Source organism: Juglans regia, chromosome 13 (assembly GCF_001411555.2).
Source record: "Juglans regia cultivar Chandler chromosome 13, Walnut 2.0, whole genome shotgun sequence".
NCBI lineage: Eukaryota > Viridiplantae > Streptophyta > Magnoliopsida > Fagales > Juglandaceae > Juglans > Juglans regia.
This window is the reverse complement of record NC_049913.1, coordinates 10999269-11020835: the sequence shown is the minus strand read 5'-3', so window position 1 is coordinate 11020835 and position 21567 is coordinate 10999269. Positions and strand designations below refer to the sequence as shown.

The following is a 21567-nucleotide window of genomic DNA, read 5'->3' as shown; positions in this document are numbered from 1 at the left end:
TGGTTTGTTCATATTATTAGTTACTACATATATATGTGTATATATACATATGTGTATGTATATATTTATCAATATATGACTGAGTTTTAATAGAGTCGAGCTAACGAGTCGACTCAAGCATAAACGAGCGAGCCTTACCGAGCCTTAGCCGAGTCGAGCAGAGTTTTATCGAGTATGTGTCATTTACAATTCGAGTGGGTATCTGCTTTCACGAGCGAGCTTTTTTTTTTCACGAATCGAGATCGATTCGAGTTTAACCGAGTGAGTACCGAGCAGGTTATCAAACAGACTGGTTCATTTACAGCCCTAGTAAAAAGTCATGGTTTCAACTTTTAACAGCCAAGACACCCTGCCCTGGTTATTAAAATCACGTGGCCCTGCTATTTGTTTCGGAGTAATGCTATCAATTAGATAAATTTCATATAAAGTTTTTATAAAAAGGTGGGTCTCATTCATATTGAATAATTTTTTTATATTATTTTTTATGTACGATCTACTTTTTTATAAAAGGCTTGTATGAGACTTGTCTATTTATAGTTTGTATAAATTATTTCTCTTTATTTCAACGTTGTACTTGTTTATGTGTAAAGGGGCAAATATATTAGAAAAAGACCCTTCGTGTTCTTTTCTATGGAGGGACTAAAATAATAATACAAAAATACTTTGTTAGTAGTACCACATAGGGTATATATAAATGAGAAATGGGAGAATGAGTGTAACGCTAGATCATAAATGATATTTACAGTTATAGATTGCGAATATATCGTACATATATATATATATATATTTTTTGTGAAAAAAAATGAGTAAATATTAGATTTATATGAAAAACCCAATCCATTCTTCTTCAATAGGAGTGCGCAATGCTTGCACAACTAATAACTATATCTAGCTTTACCCTTAATTTTTTTTAATGTAAATCTCATATTTATTCACTTTTTTTTAAAAAAAGTGTGCAGCATTTGCATACTCTATAACTACAAATATTATTTCTCTTAAGTAAATCCATTTTGAGGGTTTAAGAGATGAGTGTTTATGGTATGAGGATCACTTCGATTTGCTATTTTTTAACGGAAAATGCTAAGTTGCCCTAGTGTATTTTGATTTTATTTTTAAATGTTTAAAAAAATTACCACTAGTGTATTTGTGTGATTTTGTTAACATTAAAAAAAAAATAGTAATTCTTTTTTTTTTTAAATAAAATAAAATAAAATGCACTAGGGGTAACTTGAGGGATAAGTAGCAGCACCCTTTTTTAATTACAATGTTGATTAAAATTGATTTGTTTATGATGTTGTACGTATATCCAATGAAATATCATTACAAAATTTAGTAAAAGTTTACTTATAGACAGATAATTTTCAACAATTAATAGAACTTTTAAATTCTTTTTTTTATATTTGATTTAGGGATAATTTTGTATCTTTTCTATTATCTATATATACTTTTGAAAATTTTATAATGAGTTGGAGCTTAGTTTCAATCTGTTAATTTTTTCAGGAAATTGGAAGCTGGTACTTCCAATTTAATTGATAAATTCAATATATTAATTTAGTATTAGATAGTATTAGATCTACTTAATATTCTTTCTCATTCATGCTTTAACTTCAAATAATAAAAGTTCTTGGCTCCATCCTTAACCGATGGGTTCATGCGGGATTAGATGGATAATATGAAATATAGTATAGATGGTGTTGAGCTTGCGAGCATGTGGGTAGAGTACTAGATCATTGGGGACAAAATTAGATTCCAATAATAACATAGGCAGCTAGAGTTATTGTTTTATCCTGAAATGCAGGCATTATGCTTGGACATAGAAATAATTACGTACAAAAAAATATTGAAACTCATGATGAGTTTAATATTGGTCAAACCATGTATATAAAAATCCAAAGAATGGCCAAAGGCATTTGGTCTGATTGGCATAACCCACGTACAGTCTCCAAAATGGAGGTCTGGAGTTCGAAACCGCCCTCTCCAAAATGGCTTCCATTCCCACACATGTTGAGTCATAAGTTGACACGTATACAAATGATGTTTATCAAGTATTCATTTTGCAATAGATATGATGCAGCCACCAAAAACTTGTTATAGACGTAGTAATTAGTCTTAATTTCCTGATCATGGTCATGATACTTATTAACATCTAGGCATGCATTCTAGAATATTGAAAAGCAAGGTAATGAATTGAGGTAAATCAAAAGAGTTTTTGATCTGCTTTTGACTATAAGGTTATGATTAGGGGAATTAAAAAGATTCTTGTGATCAAATTAATTAAGAGGATTATGGGTATAACCGAGTCAAGTTTTAGTGATCGAGTAGTGGGCCGGTGATCAAGTTTTATCTATTTAATTTTAGAGAAATGATATTTGCAGTCGTGAGTGTGCAAGCGCCGTGTAGTTGCTTTGAAAAAAGTGAATAAATATGAGATCCACATGAAAATAAATTAATTTTTTAATAGTAGACCCCACTATTTTTCAAAACGACTACACGACGTTTGCATATTTCATGACTGTATGTAACATTACTCTTAAAATTTGAATTTTTTCATTAGCTTCTAATTTTGACACAATAGATTATTTATATTATATTTTATAATTTCATCTACAAATTTTTAACAAACCTTGATTTTTCGTTAATATCTTAATTTACAAAGTTTAGAAACATATGTTGATAAAAATTTGAGTAATACGTTTAGTATTAAGAATATGATTTCTTCTAATATTTAAGCTCTTTATATATTTAAAATATTATTATTATAAATATAGAGATTATATCTATTCTAAAAAATGACAAATACCAAATTATTCGAGTTTATACAAACTTATACAAGTCGAGCTGAATTTTGTATGAGTTGTATTGTTTAAAAAATCGACTATATATAATCTTTTATTTAACGAACGAGTACTTATTTAATAAAAGAATTGAGTCAAACTCAATTTTGACTGAGGTTGAATATAATAAATCTTGTTTATTTATAACCCTAAAGATGATCTTATTTTATGAAACTGCTCTACATTATAAAAATAAAATAAAATAAATAAGACTATCTGACAAACCGCTCTACACCAATCAAGATTAGGTAGAAGCAATTTGGACGATTCTACTGCCCAATCTATATATTTTTAAGAAAAATGATGTGTACAAAATATTTTACGCATTAGTAATTTTATATATAATTGAAAAGTGTGTAAATATCACGTAATTATTTTGAAAAAAAATAAGTAAATTTTACTATTAATTTTTTTACATGGATCTAATGTTTTATTTATTTTTTTCAAAACTATACGATGATTACATAATTTATAATTGTAAATATATTTTCTCTTTACATAATCATGTTTTTTTTTAAAAAAAAAAAAAAGGCAATTGTGGAAAATAGCATTATTTTATAATATATTTTTTTATAAAATTATTCTCATCTTAAAATATTACTGTGAAATATGTGGTGTATATGGTTATTTTTTCTTTTCTAAAAGCAAAGTACGTACTGTCATATATAGCTTTGGACCGAACCAATCAGCGAATGCCGAATGGTCTACACTGTTGGGTCCCCCCGTCTGACTCTCTGACTCAGCACCCGTACAGTACCACCGTGGCTCTGTTTGGTAAAAGTGCCGCGTGTTCCCCGCCGTGTCTTTCGGGCGTAAAATTTTGCCATCTATATTAATATTGCATTCATCTAAGAGAGAAGTCGTTTTTGAGCTACATCTTGATCTGCCTCTTTAACGTTTGTGCATATATCATATGGTTGCTGTGTGAGGCCTCACAGTGCATGCCTATGCCGCCTCCTCCTCCTCCTCCTCCTCCCCCTCTTAACTCTGAAAATTATTAAAATATCATTCATTTTCCAGATGATGAGAATAATGTTCTTTTTTTTAAAAAAAATGAGCAATGCTAGATACAGTCTCCATTTGAGAACTGCAATACAAGCCTAGGCTATTTTAATTTTAAAATTTTTTAAAATTACAAAATTATCCTTCCTAAAATTATATTTTCTCTCATTTTATAATGTGCCTGCACATACAATCTCCACTTGAGAACTGCAAATAGAATTTCTCTTCTGGTAATTGGAAGTGTATACCCAATCCAGATTCCGATTGGCATTAATGTTTTGTAGGCAGCGGCGGCAGCAGCAGCAGCAGCAGGAGGTATGATGGGATTACAGAGCCGTGCGTATGACATTTATGGGCCATCAAGGGCTGGCTCCTCTTGAGTTGCTCCACCACCAAAAGTGGGTCCATACAACCTCAGGCTGGCCCATTGGGCCCTTCTCAATTATGCTGATTGACTTAGGACGGTATATGCTTCATTGGCCCAGTAGCTGAACTGTCACTTCCAAGGAAGCATCTTATAGGGCCCAACTTCTTTTACCAAATAACCCATAATTTTTTTTTTTTTCTAAGAACTAGGAAGATCTTAAAATTAGTTTTGTTTTTCTTTTCTAAAGTATGATTTAAATTAGTGATACTAGTTATAAAATTTCCGATAAGGAAAAAGTAACAAGTTGAAGATTAAAAAATAAAGTAAACGAATACAAATACTCGTGATGAAAATAAAAAAATAATTTTAAAATTTGAATCTGATGCATTCAAATCTTATCATGATGTTAGTTAATACACGTCAAATTGAGAATAAAATAGCTGATAAGGTAGCCTATTTAAAAATTGATTCGTTGTTACCTTGTATAGATAGTCAAACAGCTTTTGTTTGGAAATGACAGGAGGTTTCTCCGAGGATAAAATCCACATCACATTTCGTGGGATGTCAATTCAGTGCTCCATGCTCATGAAACCATGGACGAGAAAGGGTGGCAGCCTTTGACCTCTGGTCGGCTGCCGATCAAACCACCTTCGGTTCTGCTTTATGTCCTTTTGAACTAAACTTCCACGTATTATTCCTGACATGGAAAAGAAATCCTTGCCAAGTTGGTTTTGCAAAGTTGTGGGGCCTAATCTTTCTAATAATTGAAATGATCTATTCACAGCCCATGATTTTGGACTTAAAAATGAGATTTGCAGCTTCAAATTAACAAATCTCAAGCCCAGGCTCATAGATGTTTCCCTTTTCCCACCCTAGTGATATGACACACACACACACAAACACAAACACAAAAGGGCATTCCATGTGGCATGGAAAAAGGTAAAATGCAGAATCCATCATCAAAAAGCATGGATTTATTGGTAATAAATAATGAACAAAAAGAAGGAAGTGTCGAGTGACATGTTTTACGTACATCTTTCCATTGTGATTTGTTCACCCGAACAAGATAAAATGATTTATGGTGCCCGCAGTTCATGACCATGCAGCAAAGACTTACAAGATTGCCGCCTTATGATTTTGCAGCAGCAAAATGCAGTGAAGTGGGCAGCTATATGTTATGTGTGTAACAGGTGTCCCGTGAGGACATTAATTGGAAATGAATGAAAAAGTTCTTTGCAACTTCATTGATGACACATCTAATACATTACTGAGGTGCAAGTTGGTTTGTCTACGCACCAAAATCTAAACTAGTAATACTAGATATAATTATATATTGTGTAAGTATTATGCACTTCTTTTAAAAATAAGTAGAGTTCATTATTAAAAAATTAATCTTTTCATGTATATCTCATATTTATTCATTTTTTTTTAAAATAATACACGAGTGCACAGCATTTACAAACTCTATCGCTCCAACTATCATTTCTCAATCCAAACTCAAGCCAAATATTGCAAACAAAGTGAACCCAGTAGTACACATTACAGAATGCAAGCTGGAGATGGAGTGTGGGTTGTATGTGTTCCTCAAAAGAAAGCAAACCAGACCAGGCTCTGCCATTTCAGAAAATAATGTTCAAAGCCGTACAGATCCAAAGAAATATGTGTGTTTAATTGAGGCAGCTCGTAATAAAGCTTTTGGGCAAAATTGAAATGACTTTAAACCTGTTGAGTCCCATCACCACTTTCGTCCAAACAGTAATGGAGTTGGGGACAAGGCTGGATAATTGCATGTCTCGACTGTAAAAGTGTTTCGGCTAATTTTATTTTATTATTATAATTTTTTTAAATTATTATATAAAATATAATAAATAATTTATTTTTAAAATTTTTAAAATAATAATAATATTAAAAAATAATATTTTATTTAATTTTCATCTCAACTTATTATTTAAATTGACCTAAAAATACCTTTTCAATTGCTGTCCTTTTCACAGGACAAATGAAAAAACAAAACAAAAATACAAAAAAAAAAAAAAAAAGAGGAAGAAAAAAAGGACAACCCAATTCAATATTTCGTTGAACCACTTCATTCAGCTTGCGTGAGAATTGGTCCTTCGTAGCCAAAGCCCACTGGCTCAGGTGGTCCTTGACTGTTGCAAGCCGACTCACTCCAAACCAACCAACCCATTTTATAAATTATATGTACATGAGACTGGATTCTCTTTTCCAGTGCTTATTGATTCATTTGAGACTGGATTCAAATTGATTAATTACCTAATGCAAAAAAGATACGTGTCATTAAATTCTTATATGGACTCCACAATGTCAGAAAATTCTGTACGGAATTTGAACGGATAGTTAAAGATGATCCTTGTTCGTTAGTGTTACACAACCTCCTCGATCTACTCTCCACTTTGGAATATAATAAAAGAGTGCATCGAAGTAGATAATATCATATGCGTTTCAGCCGGCAAATTCAAAGGTTCTGAGAATGAGCACGGACTTCACAAAAAAAAAAAAAAATAGCAGTGTTTTATGAACTTTGAATGCATAGTGCTAGGCATCAAACTTCAGAAGGAAATTTCCTTAAGAACTTCAAGTCCCAATCTTTAGCATGAAACTTTATAAACCCACAATCAAAAGCAAGAGAAAAGCTGTTCAACAGTGAATTTAGATGAAGTAAATCCTATATACTGGGGGTGGAGGTCAGAGCCTTAGTAGTAGCTCAACCCTGCTTGGTCCAGAGGTGAAAAATGTTGGGGACAATTTTGCAAGGCTTGGAAGTAAATCTCGTCAGAGCCCAGTGTAGCAGAGATGTCGTAATTCAGTGCCTTCAGAAAGGCAAAGCGGATACCTAAAATCAGAGTTCACAGTCACTCATCGAAGTAGTACTAGTAGTATTAATGGAATGGGTCAAAAAGAAAAATTAGAAAAGAGTAAAACTAATTCGGTTCACATACGAAAGTGACATAGATGTCTGGAGTTAATAACAGTGACCAAATAAATGAAGAACTTCAATTGCAAGAAATAATGCTGCAGCCCAGAAAACAGAACAAAAAACAAAAAACAAAAAAAAAAAGCAAGAAAAAGGTGCTGCTTACGGTGCCAGAAGCTGTAATATTGGAACATTTAGCTCAAATGAACACCCTTGAATCTGAAGCAAAATGGGAAAATGAAAAAATTTGGCCAACTTGTCTGTACATACACCCTCGCATCATCACGGAAGTATGACAAAAAATATCAAAGTTGGTCAGCGGCAAATCGAGCTTTTGTGGATGTTTGAAACCTACCATGGCATGAACTCGGCAGGCCCATTTGCCTCTTCCTCGACAGGAGCAGGAAGGTTAAGATCAATTAGACCATGAAACTCCGGAACCTCTTGCTTGAGCACAATAGTTCCTTCTCCAGAACCTCCAAAAAAATGGGACCTCTTGTGACCACCTAAAGCTTGCCCCGACCGGAAAACTCTGAAGCAGATTGGGCACTCATGCCCCTTGCTTTTCTTTGTCCCCAATCTCTTCACGGAATGAACAGGCATAGTTCGATTAATGGAGGTCTTGACACCGCAAGACTCGACGGTTTTACTATAAGGCTTTGGGACAGGCAGAGAATCAGTTTCTATGTTGTTTTCACCCCTATCATGTACGGACTCACGGCAGCCACTGATCTGTGTATGGCTAGCTCTGTGTGGCCCCATAGCGCGGCGAGAGTGGAAGCACATCTTACTGTTCACACACTCTTGTTTGCTTCTTTTCTGAGTATTCTTGAAGGTTTCGATATTGGAACAGACGTTTTTCATCTTCTTGTGGGAACCCTCCAAAAATTCAGGACTGTGGGAATCATTTTTGGATTTCATTCTTGAATTACACATGACGAAAGCTCTCCCCACTTGACCATATCCTTCATTTCTGATCAATTCCTTCCCAAATTCAGACGTCACAAACTTGAATCTGTTTGAACTTTTACCCAATTCGGCATTAAAGCATCCAGTTCCATATCCAGATTCCACTTTGGGCTTCTTAAATTCACCACTCGCAATAGACCCATCAACAGAAACATCTGATTCAGCTTTTTTGGGTCCATTCCTAAAATACCCAGAATCAGAATTATCAGAAAGGCTAACGTCTGAAGTTTTTAACTCGTCACTTCGCCTCTTCAGGTTTACAAAATCATTCATGTCAGATACATAATTCCCAACATTCTTCACAGTAATTTTTAAATCGATAGACGATGATTTGGCCTCTAAAACCACAGAATTGTTATTCGAAGATTCTGCCACAGAATTCAAACCACCTCTACAAACAGAGTCCCTAGAGAACATCATCAAACACATTGCCGCCTCTTCTTGTTCTTGTTCTTGTTCAATCTCCGAGACAGATGAGGAACCATTTGCCAAAGTATAAACAGAAGGGTAAGTATCAAGAGTCTTGTACCTCATTCGTTTCGATCTCCTAAGCTTCCTCGGAGCTGATGTATCGGTAACTGACTGAGTGTCCATTTCTGGTTTTTGATTCTCACTAGTCCCTGAGTGGTCCTCAAATTTGCTAATTAGCTTCTCTTTCTCTGAGTGGCAAGCCATGTGACCACAGAGAGCTTTCAATGATTGAAAGCATTTGCCACATTCTCTGCAAACCCTTTCCTGAAGTGAACCAGTTCCTGAATCCACAAACCTCCATGTTCTCTTGGGGTTCTCCCTAAGACCGTAACTGGAATTCCAACCAGCAGTTTCAGGCCCAGAATCTCTCTTGCTATTCTTTCCACCATCCAGAGATGGAAACTTCACTAAATCAGCATTAGCTTCGACTACTTGTTCTTTCTCAGCTGAATTCTGATTCATGTGGGTTCTGATGTGACCGCCCAAGGCCTTCCCACATGGGTATCTCTTGTTGCAAAACTTGCACACAAACTTCTTTTTGTGCTTTTCTTCCATAGATTAATTTGATCGCGCAAACCAACGATACCCAGGAGACAAAACAAAATGAGAAAACAAAGTCTTACCTCAAATCCCGAAGAACGCTACATTCCATGATCTTGTTCCAACAAGAACACCAGAACGGTAGAGAAGCGGACCCAGATCGAGAAGTTCGGCTGCAGATCACGAAGTTTCTTGCTTCTATTTTTTTTTTACCAGTGGTGATAAACAAGGAATCAAAAAGGGCTCAGATGTGATAGTTTGGTGAAGTACGAGATCCGACCCACAGTAGGGGTCCCTTTAAATTCCATCTCCATGTACTCTATCTCCTCTTGAATGTTCATAAATGTAATGGGGTGGAAAAGAAAATTCGAAATTGTGCAGAAAAGGGTCGCTAATGATGGCGACGAACAGGCCTATGAAGAACAATCAACGCAAAGGCATGACTGTGTCACTCTCTCTCTAAATTCTCTCTCTTGTTTGTGCTGTAGTTGAGGAGAATTCCATGCATGGAGGCAAAAGACTAAAGAAGGGAATAAAAAGATAGGCAGCACGTGTACTCGGTTGAGAACCTTTCGCTGATAGATTGGACGGTCAGGATTCATGGGCGTTTTGAGGATCCCAAAGAGTAAGGAGTGATAGATATGGCAAACTGAACTGAAACATCCAAACTACGCCTCAATTTTGTCTTGCTTGTAAGCTCTCACAAACAAATAATATTGCCATATTTCGTTTCGAATCCACTTTTATTCACTTTCCATTTGTTGGTACTTTTTGCAGAATGCCCCCTTTTCTTTTGACCTTGGGAACTAAACCAAAAAAAAAAAGATGGGATTTTTCATCTCTGTCATTAGTGAATAAATTTCAATCTGTACATATATTGCAGCGAGGCCATTCTGCAGCCATGGCTCCAAAGTGAAGTGATAATTTGAAACAGTCGAATCAATATTGATTGAGCTCTTTCGATTTGTTAATTATGAATTGCACTCATCGAATTCCTCCAGTGATCACTTTCAGGATAGAGGGAAAAGCTCCTCCCTTTATTCCACTCGTTAGCACTTGAGATTTCGGCCTGCTTTTTCTATTTCAATATCATTTTGTTTTCTGTATTTCTGGATTTCGCTTTTGTTCTTCTATGGTGATATTGATATATGGTATCCAAATTGCCTCCACACATCTGCCGCTTCTCTTGCCCTTCCCATTGCTTTCAAACGCACCCAACATCCTCGTCCCTTTCTGCCATGCGCAGCCATCTTTCCTCCCTTTAAAACATCCTCTGAACCTCATAAAACCACCCACACCTTCACATAAGCAAGCAGAATTGAGATTTTTCAGAATTTCTGCAATTTCAATCTTCAGAATGTCCAACTCTCCTTCCACTTCGAGAGTACATTAACCAGTCTCAACCATGTCTATCAAGAAATAGCATTTTTTTTCTAAACACTGAAGCTCTTTAACCAAACGTTGCAATATAATTAAACTCGTGCACAATCTTTTGTTGACTTATATCATCCACTGTATGAGTCATTTCAAATCAATATAATCAATGAATTGCTCTAATAAGTTAATAACTGTTTAAGGATGATCCTGGTGACTATATTCAGCACCAATTTCCAATTTTTTTTAAGATTTTGTTGAACCGTCATCCTCCTTATGATGCATTTCTTTTCATTAATAAACAAGAGATATTTACTCATATCTGAAAAGAATATAGCGAAAAAGGAATGAAGGCTGTGTAAAGAGCAGTCCACATTAGGCTACGAGGTATAGATTCATCCAATTCCCATCAATTTCATCCCATCACTGTAATAATTTGCTTGCCAAATGTGCAATCCCAACTATAGAAAAAGGGGACTGTTGGTTTGGATTCGATTTCCTTTTTTTTATTGGATGTGTCGAGCAAAGTGCACCTTTTCCTTGGTGGAATTCCTTTTCTGCGTGACATTAAGAACAACCTGCAAGTAACCTCTTTATCACTATATTTTTCATCTATTCTCGGATGCTGAAGGATAAAAGATTACACTCACTGTTGATGTCGTGTTTCGCGAGCCGGGGTAACTTTATGCCAGCAGTGTTCGAGCGATCACCTGCACAGTAACTAGGGGGGACCTCGGGGTCCGTTGATCATCCGATACTTAAATCAGTAATGGTGATGGAGATAATAAATAGTAAGAAGATGAGAGTTTAAGGTGATTGTGATTGATTACCTCGCTTACGGCTAGTATTGTCTTATTTATAGTTAACGACCTGGTCTCCACGATATTGGGGTGTTCTATAGCAGGAGATAATATGTTTGCGCTGTCGATTCGCCGAGCTACCCTTGTGGCGTCACCTTGCCGAGCTATAAAGTGCTCAGGGTGGCTGGGTATTGCTCGGGCCTTGGGCCGCATTGAATGCGACATGCCTTCTGCTCTGGACCGCATTGAATGCGGCATGTCTTTCATTAATTTTGGGTGTAAACCGTCGCAAGCCCTTTCGTCTGACACCGAATGTTAGGTTCATTCCCTCTTAAGTCTTGCTTGTACTTCCTGTAATGATCAGGACCCGACCCGGACATCATGCCTGAGCCCTGACTCAAGTACTATTGTGTACCTGGGCTCTAGTCTGGCCCATGTCTTCGACGTAGTTCTACCCAAACCTCATATCTAGGTTGTAACCTGAGCCCTGCTCTTGGCTCAATGTAAGGGATTTTCTCCCTTCACACCCACGACTCTATATACACTCTTCGCTTGATACCTATGACCAGACAACTCGTTAGAGCCTTGTAACTCCTAACAACATGCATGAGAGATCTTCACAAGAACTCTCTGTTAACTCTCCCACGTAACACACCCGAATGGTTTAGCCATTCTTTCAGAGCTTAAAAGTTGTAATCATGGTGAGAACAAGGTGTTGGTTGTATGTTACAAGCCTTGACGACGGAACGGGTTATGCGAGGTTCGACTGGGAAGGACGTGGATCCAGACGACGTGCCTTACCTATGATGAAAATAAAATACAAGAAACGGAGCCCGCCTCTTCAAAACAAGTTTGAATAATAATTTTCTGCATAATTCCATTATTTCCTCGTACAATGATATACTCCTTACAATATTCAACTTTCCCAAAATATCATACGTAATTAAAGCTAAATGTAATATTCCCAAAACAGAGCAAAAGTCACATAAAAGGAAAGTTTCCTAATGGGTGGCAAGTGAATAAGGGGAGCGGCAACGTGAAACGTGATCGTCGAGCTCGCCCATTAGGAAACTTTCCTTTTATGTGACTTTTGCTCTGTTTTGAGAATATTACGTTTAGCTTTAATTACGTATGATATTTTGGGAAAGTTGAATATTGTAAGGAGTATATCATTGTACGAGGAAATTATGGAATTATGCAGAAAATTATTATTCAAACTTGTTTTGAAGAGGCGGGCTCCGTTTCTTGTATTTTATTTTCATCATAGGTAAGGCACGTCGTCTGGATCCGACGTCCTTCCCAGTCGAACCTCGCATAACCCGTTCCGTCGTCAAGGAGAGGACATGGAGATCACCGGCGAGCGTTGGATATGGACGGTCCAGACTTTCCCAAGGTCGCTTTGATCTCTCTCACTTGTCACCCTCCTCTTTCTCCTCCTCTGCTCCTTGTTCGCCTCCGAGTCAGATCACAAGTATCAGCAAGATGACCCAGTTACCCTTTGGGTAAATAAAGTTGGCCCCTATAATAATCCACAAGAAACCTACAATTATTACAGCCTTCCGTTTTGTCGTCCTCTGGGCAGTGCAGCTCACAAATGGGGTGGTCTCGGCGAGGTCCTTGGTGGAAATGAACTGATTGACAGCCAGATCCAAATAAAGTTTGGAAAAAATGTGGAGAAGGCTGTCATTTGTCCTCTGGATCTTGATGAAGCAAAGGTTAAACAGTTTAAGGATGCAATTGAGAATAATTACTGGCTTGAATTTTTCATGGATGATCTGCCTTTATTCGCGAATATGGACAGATTGCACGCCCACTCACACAACTGCTAAAAAAAGACTCTTTCGGCTAGAATGAAGGAGCAGGGGCAGCATTTCTGCAACTCAAGAAGGCGATGACATCTGGTCCAGTTTTGGCTCTTCCAAATTTTTCTAAACAATTCGTGATCGAGTGCGATGCTTCCGGATTCGGGTTAGGAGCGGTCCTCATGCAAGAAGGGAGACCCATCGCCTATTTCAGTAAGGCTCTACAAGGAAGGAACTTAAGCCGATCCACATATGAGAAGGAAATCATGGCACTCGTTTTTGCTATTCAAAAATGGAGGCCTTATCTTCTCGGAAATAAATTTGTAATACGTTCGGACCAGAAAAGTTTGAGATACTTATGGGACCAGACCATAGCTACGGAAGCACAGCAAAAATGGTTAGTAAAACTCATGGGATACGATTTTGCTATTGAGTATAAAAAGGGACGGGAAAATTCGGCTGCAGATAGCTTATCCAGACGGGAAGAAGGGGCTCGAAAGGAGAACAGGGCATTTGCCATCAGCATGCCGCTGCCTCTGTGGACAGACACCATCCGAGAGGAAATATCGAACGACCCCGTGTTACAGACTTTAAAAAAAAATATTGAAGCAGGCGAAGCCATCGGACCATGGAGCATCAAGTCTGGAATGATCTTCTATAAAAATAGAATTTTCTTGAAACCAACTTCTCCTTTGACTAAACTCATTATCAGTGAGTTTCATGCAGGTACGCATGAAGGTTTCCACAAAACCTGGCAAAGACTCAAGGCTGTTTTTTTTTTTTGGCATGGAGCGATGTCCCAGATCAAAGCATTTATACGTGAATGTGATATTTGCCAAAGACATAAGAGTGAACATGCCAAACCAGCAGGGCTTCTTCAACCACTTCCGATTCCGATCAATGTGTGGGCGGACCTTTCCATGGATTTCATAACAGGATTGCCGAGTTCGCAAGGGAAAAATGTAATTTTTGTCGTGGTGGACCGTTTTTCGAAATTTGCTCACTTCATGGCTCTCAAACATCCCTTCACAGCAGCGGCAGTGGCTCAAGTTTTCTTTGAAAATATTTTCAAGTTGCATGGACTTCCTACGTCCATTGTTTGTGATAGAGACCCCACCTTTACGAGTAAATTCTGGCAAGAACTCTTTGAGTTGCAAGGCATTAAATTCAATTTCAGTTCATCGTATCATCCGCAAACGGATGGCCAGACGGAGGTGGTCAATCGCACCCTAGAAATGTACCTGCGCTGCTTCACGAGTTCCACACCTGCAGCATGGGCCAAATGGTTACCTTGGGCAGAGTACGTGTATAATACCAGTAGCCACTCTAGCACGGGTCGGTCTCCCTATGAGGTGGTTTATGGAAAGGCACCTCCAACACTACTCACATATGTACCTGGAACGGCAAGGGTAGAAGCGGTGGAACAGACACTCATGGAGAGGGATCAACTTCTGAAAGATGTAAGGCTTAAACTCCAGCAAGCTCAAAATCGTATGAAGCTGCAATATGACAAGGGGCATCAAGAGAGGAGTTTTCAAACAGGTGACATGGTTTATGTTCGGTTACAACCATATCGGCAACAATCTGTAGAGAGGAGGACCACAATGAAGTTAGCAGCTAGATACTTCGGTCCATTCAAGGTCTTGGAACGAATTGGTTCAGTGGCATACCGTCTCCAATTTCCTGAAGGATCGCGCGTTCACCCGGTGTTTCACGTGTCATTGTTAAAACTGAAATTGGGAAAACAGGAAATAGCGGCTACGGAGTTTCCCGAGGCTGCTCTCACTTCCACTCCGTTACAGCCGCAAGCTGTCTTAGCTGTTCGTGGTCAAGGGCACAAAGCAAGGGCGCTCATTCATTGGCAAGGGTCCAACCCAGCTGAAGCCACCTGGGAGGATATTTCAACGATCAAGTGGCAATTTCCTGAGTTCAACCTTGAGGACAAGTGTCGAATTGAAGTGGGGAGGGATGATACGGGTGTCAATTAAGGAAGTGCATAGGAGGATGATACGGGTGTTACGAATGGCAAGTGAATAAGGGGAGCGGCAACATGAAACGTGATCAACGTGATCGTCGAGCTCGCCCATTAGGAAACTTTCCTTTTATGTGACTTTTGCTCTGTTTTGGGAATATTACGTTTAGCTTTAATTACGTATGATATTTTGGGAAAGTTGAATATTGTAAGGAGTATATCATTGTACGAGGAAATAATGGAATTATGCAGAAAATTATTATTCAAACTTGTTTTGAAGAGGCGGGCTCCGTTTCTTGTATTTTATTTTCATTATAGGTAAGGCACGTCGTCTGGATCCGACGTCCTTCCCAGTCGAACCTCGCATAACCCGTTCCGTCGTCAAGGCTCGTAACTTTTTGGCATCAGAGCAGGTCATGGCAGATTCCCGAATCAAACGCCTAGAGCAGCATATGGCGAATTTCGGCAGTATCATGGAAAGGCTCATGAAGAGGTTCGAAGAAACCAGCGCGAAGGTGGACTCTATCGCTAACAGAGGCAATGGCGAGGGAGAAGACTCTGGATCGCGAAACAGGAATGGAAGGAATAATGGTGGTCGGCAGAATGCAGCAGCACCAAAATTTGCAAAATTAGACTTTCTGAAATATAATGGTTTGGAGGATCCAACGAGTTGGATTTACAGGGTGGAGCAATTCTTCGATTATCAACAAACTGAAGAGGTGGAAAAATTACATTTGCCCGCGTATCATTTAGAAGGGGCCTTGACGACGGAACGGGTTATGCGAGGTTCGACTGGGAAGGACGTCGGATCCAAACGATGTGCCTTACCTATGATGAAAATAAAATACAAGAAATGGAGCCCGCCTCTTCAAAACAAGTTTGAATAATAATTTTCTGCATAATTCCATTATTTCCTCGTACAATGATGTACTCCTTACAATATTCAACTTTTCCAAAATATCATACGTAATTAAAACTAAACGTAATATTCCCAAAACAGAGCAAAAGTCACATAAAAGGAAAGTTTCCTAATGGGCGAGCTCGACGATCACGTTGATCACGTTTCACGTTGCCGCTCCCCTTATTCACTTGCCATTCGTAACACCCGTATCATCCTCCTATGCACTTCCTTAATTGACACCCGTATCATTGTATTGGAAAAGTTATTAATATCTTTCATATTTAATAACATGACATCTTATAATAGAACGTAATACCATGTGTCCATACACAGATCAAGTACTTGTTGTTGGAAAGCTTCAGTATCTTCCCAAATCCTCTACAACATTAAAGCAAGCACAAGTGCTTGGCAGATCCACTCATAAGCAATTCCAGAAGTAGGCCTGGTCCAACAAATATTTCTAGCTTGATTCGTTGAGCTGAGGAGTGAGGAGTTAGGACACAGACTACAATTCATCTCACATTTCCGGTAAACTTTTTAAAGGGGAAAAGAATGTAAAGTGAGAAGCATTCTATTGCGCAATGAGCAACTTTCATCGATATCTATGGAAACATTTCTCTCATTTCTATTCCCCCTTGTCTGTTAAATTTTCACAACGGTAATTCCTCTCATCTCTATTCTCCCTTGTCTGTTAGATTTTCACAATAGTAAAGACGCTCTTGTGTTAATATGTAACTCTTACCCGTTTAGATTTAAAGATGAATTGAGATAATTTTAGATGAGTTGAATAAAATATTATTAGAATATTATTTTTAATATTATTATTATTTTAAAATTTGAAGTAATTAAATTGTTTATTATATTTTATATAAAAATTTGAAAAAATTGTAATGATGAGATAAGATGATTCGAAGTGAATTTCAAATCCAAACAGGACTCCTTGTTGAGAAAAAAAAAAAAAAGTACGAAGCAATTGAGGTCCAAAGTCTTGCTCGAGGCTTCTGTAATGCATCAGTATCTGCAAAGAGAAATACAATCTGCTCTCAAATCTGTCCAGTAAGTAGGAAGTCCTGTGCTCAACTCTGTACAGTTTACATTTACGTTTTAACCACTGAGCAGTGCGTTACCCATTTCAATATAAAGTTTACATGTGAATATTAAGATATATAACAAAATTGGCTTCCACCCCAATAAAGAGGTACGGACTGAATAAAATATACAAGAGTTATCGACGTACAAGAAGGCATTTCCTCGAAAGCACTAGTTACCAAATAACAGACTCAACGAGGATGTAGACAACATTTTAACATGCTGACCCCCTCTTCTTGTAACACTTATTTACCCGGGAAAAAAAGGATGTACACCAGGATAATGGAAAACAAGATATCCCACGCTTTAGGGAAAAAAATTCTTGCAAGACAATTCCACCTGCCAAAGCCTCAAAATCTTGGCCCTCTCGCAAAGGCCGCACCAGATATGTTAGTGTGCTAAGAAATCGATACCTATCTCAAGGGACACCAGTTGATGCCTCAATCATCCATCACCTTTTTATCTGAAGTCCCTTGCCCAAAAATCTCTTCAATCATGTTCCATGTGGATAGAAGATCAAAACCTTTTAATGAAGCTGATGGGCAGCTGCCATCCCAAGCTTTAGCATCATAGGGCTCCAGTAAATTGAACTGACCCACTGAATCATTAGACCAATCATCTTTGCTGTGCAAACATTTGGCATGCTCACTCTTAACTCCACACACTTGTAAAGCATTTTCGCTGTTAACAGGATCACAGGAGCTAGTCATATTGGCTTGACAATCAAATGACAGGCATGAGTCATCTTGTGCACTGAGATCCTCCTGATCACTCCCTGAAGTCTTATCCACATGCTGAACCAAGGGGTCAAATTTACTCTCATCAATCAACTTAGCGTGTGCATCCGACGGAAGATTCATCCCACCATCTTCTATGAGAACAACATCTCTACCAGATCTATCGCCACCATCACCATTGCAATCATCATCACCACCATCTTTGTTGTTGTCATCATCATTGTCATCGTCATCATCACTACCATCATCTTCTTCAGAGGAATCGGCCTGGGTATCTTGATCAACAGGTGACTCGATAGCAGAGTCCACATCTTCTTCTGACTCGCCAACCTCATAAGAGCCTCTTCCATGCCACTCATCATCATCACTGTCTATGTCCAGCAAATTAGACCTATTCTGAGCAGCACGCCTCCGCAGCATGAACACATTGAAATAATAGCTTACAAGCTCTGATTTACTTCGAGAAGGAAATACCAAAGATAGGTGTTTCCAAAAGTTTCTACCCAAGGATGCAGGACTGGAGTAAACAGCCTCGTGAAATATCTGCTCTTCTTCTTCAGTCCACTTGTGTGCCACTTCCTCACCCATGTCAGAAAACCCTAAATTCACAAATTTTTCTTCCCCAAGTGTTCTTCTAAGTTTCTCCCGTGCTTCCATAATATGTTGGTGAATGCATCTAATAGAGCCAGAATCCAGACAGTGACAATCTGTCCTACCATCTCCAGCATAGTCACCCCTGTCTATAGACAAATTTGGATCAGGCATTGGGACAATCAAAGCCCCCATCAGCATCTCCTCACTGCCACCATCATCAATGCTGGGAGTAAGCTTTTCTGTCATGTCTAAGTTGTTCTCATTTATGAGTTTGCCCCACAATGGAATACTGGCTTGGTGATTTGTACCAATGGGAACTTGCTTTCTAGGAAAATGATCCAAGAAAGAATGATAGGCATCCTCAAATGGAACAAATCTTCTTCGTGGGAAATCTAACTCAAAATATTCTGGATAAATAGATGAGTATGCCGATGCCCCAGACCTAGCATCTTCTTCACTAGAACTGCTGGAAACCAATGACAAGGGGTCATTGGTCCCGAAACCCTTGTCAACTAAATTTGAAACATCTGTGACAGTGTCTTTTTCAAGTGCCTCATGCCACTGAAATTTATGAAGGCCATCCTCATACTCCCCTGTTTCATATAAAATATGTCAAACATCAACATACATCTCGCAGTTCAGTCAGGCTAGTGCTCCATAACACATACCAAAAGATTGTATGCCACCTATTTCTACCTGAAATAATAGGTTCCTGTGGGGCATTATCACAAGAAACAAGTTCATCACATGGATCTGGCATATTGCTATACTCAAGCTTCCTTGGGTGCTTACAGTGAAGCTCCGGGAACTCTTCAGCATCAAAAGGCCTTTTAGATCCCATCTTAACCTGCAAGAATCACAATTAAAAGTTAAATTCTACAACCACCAAGATCATTCACAGAATTCAGAACAGAAGCTGTAACAGAAAGAAAACAGACAAAGAAACTATTGTACATGCCAATACACCGAAGATGAGCATGTCTATTTGTGCCTGTACCCAAAGTTACAAAAACTGAATGCATGAGGCATGGAGTTATGTATAGTGTTTTATTATGGTTTACATGCATGACAAAACACAAACACGTCACTATCATACACAGATAAAAACAGATTGCATGATAGGAGAAGCAATAATACATGAATAAATCATCATCAGAAGAATGGTCAGCAAAATGTTGCAGCATCCAATCCCTATAGGACAACACAATTTTCTAACAAGGGATTACAGAAATTCATATAAAGCATGTTAAACAACTTAAATCACATATTTTCTAAGAGCTTAAGCCAATAAGATTGTGAACTTCAATAATTTATATAATATTTACTCCACCTCACGTGCAGGACCAGACAGTACATGAACCTGATGTTGAATCGTGAAAGAAATTTACATTTTCACTAGAAGGTAGAGTAGAGTCAAGGTTTAGGACCATTGCTCTGATACAATATTTAATCACAAATTGTCCCAAAATCTTAAACAAGTGAGAAAATGACATCTAATTAATTTCAACATCACAGCTTTGACTTAATATTAAAAACCTAAAAAATTTTAAGGATAAATCAAGCCCATAACAGAAAAAGAGAGCCTTAATCAAATTTTGAAATCCATATATTTTGAAAGAAAGTATTGGCTAATAAAGTTAAAAAATTACGATAAAATCAAAGATCATAGCATTATCACCTTGATACCACAGTAAGCATATGGGTAATTCAAAATTTATTAAACCAAACATGCAACTCTGCTTGCTGCTAGTCTATTGTAGCCATAGATGGCATTACTTGATATCCAGTTAATATACACATGGAGAAAACCTAAAATAATTAACAATTAATTAATAAACACATTGTATAGTAAGTGAACTAATAGAAACTAAAGATTTAAAACTATGTAAAAACCATAAATAAATAAACTAATGACGCAAAACTAGTAATAAAATTATCAACAACAAAGATAAAAAAAATAGTAAAAGCCAGCTTTTTACCTCCCAAATTCGTCAATTCGAAGGACCGCAAAAGAAAAGTGTCGAAGAGATCAAGGTAAAACCCTAGAAGCCTTAATTCAGTTAAGATATCACGGAATCAAACGCCAAAGGTGAATTCCCTATGCCCTTGAACGCATCCCCAACTTAATTACACCAAAGACAAAGGTTCCAAATCTTTCTGAAAACCTAACCCTAGTCGAAGCTATTACACACCCGAATTGCTGGTATATCGGAGAAATTACGGATAAAAAGATCAGAAATCAATAAATCGCTAGAAAAGAAACGAAAACCCTCAAGAAATTTAAAGAAAGAACAAACCTTAGCGAACCGAACGCTTCAGAACCCTAGAAATTAGAACGGGTCCAGACAATCTAAGAAATACGTGCATGAAAGAGAGGGGAGTTTACCGAATCATGAAATAGAAGAGATAACGATAAAGTATTGAAGGATTGCAATGGTCTAAAGGGCCGATTACAAACCCTAAATCGAAAATCGGGTATGATCAATGGCGTGAATTCAATTTGGGTTCAATTAATAGAGGACAAAGAGAATTGAACAAATCTTCGATTTATAATTGAAGGTTGTAAAATTTATCGGAGGAAACGCTGGGCTGGATCCGAGAAAAGTCGTAAAGAAGGAGGACGATGAAGGGGAAAGGAATTTAGATACGGTTCGTGAAAAATTAGTGGAAAAAATAAAAACCGGGTTAATCAGATACCCGAGAGCGTTGTCTGGCCTTGGCCCTATATAGCAAAACCGGCCCACTTCTGGAATTACGATAAAGTCCTCCCATAATTAGCTCTCGATTTTTGTGAGCAATCATTCATTTATGCTTTGATCAAAAATAAATTTATAAATTATAATTTGATATAATATTTAAATTAAAAAAATATTTTTATTATAAAATAGATTTAATATATCACATAAAGATATATTAAATTATAAATTTATTTTTATAAAATCTTTTTTTCATAACTATAACACTTGTCATCGTACATTATGACAAGTAATATCTAGTTTGATTATACAGATGAGATAAGTTGAAATTAGATGAAAAAATTATGAATAATAGTTAGATAGTTTATGAATAATAACAAAATAATTTTAATTAAGATGTTTTATGCGATTTTGGAAAATAAAAAAAAAATTGAATAAAAATATTATTATTAGAATATAATTTTTTAATATAATTTTTATTTTA

General features: G+C 37.4%; 2 protein-coding genes across 4 annotated transcripts; both read right to left on the bottom strand.

Moving 5' to 3' along the window:
• Nucleotides 1-6810: 6810 nt before the first annotated feature.
• Nucleotides 6811-9726, bottom strand: LOC108983759. The gene is made up of 2 exons (XM_018955516.2): nt 7305-9726; nt 6811-7057 (listed from the first exon to the last, which is right to left on the bottom strand). The coding sequence occupies exon 1, from the start codon at nt 9131-9133 to the stop codon at nt 7490-7492; it is 1644 nt and encodes a 547-aa protein (XP_018811061.1). The 5' UTR covers nt 9134-9726; the 3' UTR covers nt 6811-7057; nt 7305-7489.
• A 7408-nt stretch (nt 9727-17134) lies between these two features.
• On the bottom strand, nt 17135-21066 carry LOC108999459. 3 transcript variants are annotated; one of them, XM_018976347.2, is made up of 4 exons: nt 20685-21066; nt 20367-20587; nt 19084-19234; nt 17135-18980 (listed from the first exon to the last, which is right to left on the bottom strand). In XM_018976347.2, the coding sequence occupies exons 3-4, from the start codon at nt 19226-19228 to the stop codon at nt 17497-17499; spliced, it is 1629 nt and encodes a 542-aa protein (XP_018831892.2). In that variant the 5' UTR covers nt 19229-19234; nt 20367-20587; nt 20685-21066; the 3' UTR covers nt 17135-17496. The 3 variants fall into 3 exon arrangements, with proteins under 3 accessions (XP_018831892.2, XP_018831896.2, XP_018831897.2); XM_018976351.2 differs by lacking the exon at nt 20367-20587; XM_018976352.2 differs by lacking the exons at nt 20367-20587; nt 20685-21066 and adding an exon at nt 20066-20240.
• Nucleotides 21067-21567: the final 501 nt, after the last annotated feature.

What these genes read in the sequence shown, in the direction of transcription:
- LOC108983759 (XM_018955516.2), bottom strand. Translation starts at nt 9,133, where the DNA reads ATGGAAGAAAAGCACAAAAAGAAGTTTGTGTGCAAGTTTTGCAACAAG.
- LOC108999459 (XM_018976347.2), bottom strand. Translation starts at nt 19,228, where the DNA reads ATGGGATCTAAAAGGCCTTTTGATGCTGAAGAGTTCCCGGAGCTTCAC. An exon ending in ACAGGAACCTATTATTTCAG is followed by an intron (nt 18,981 to 19,083) that starts GTAGAAATAGGT and finishes TATATGAAACAG; the next exon opens with GGGAGTATGAGGATGGCCTT.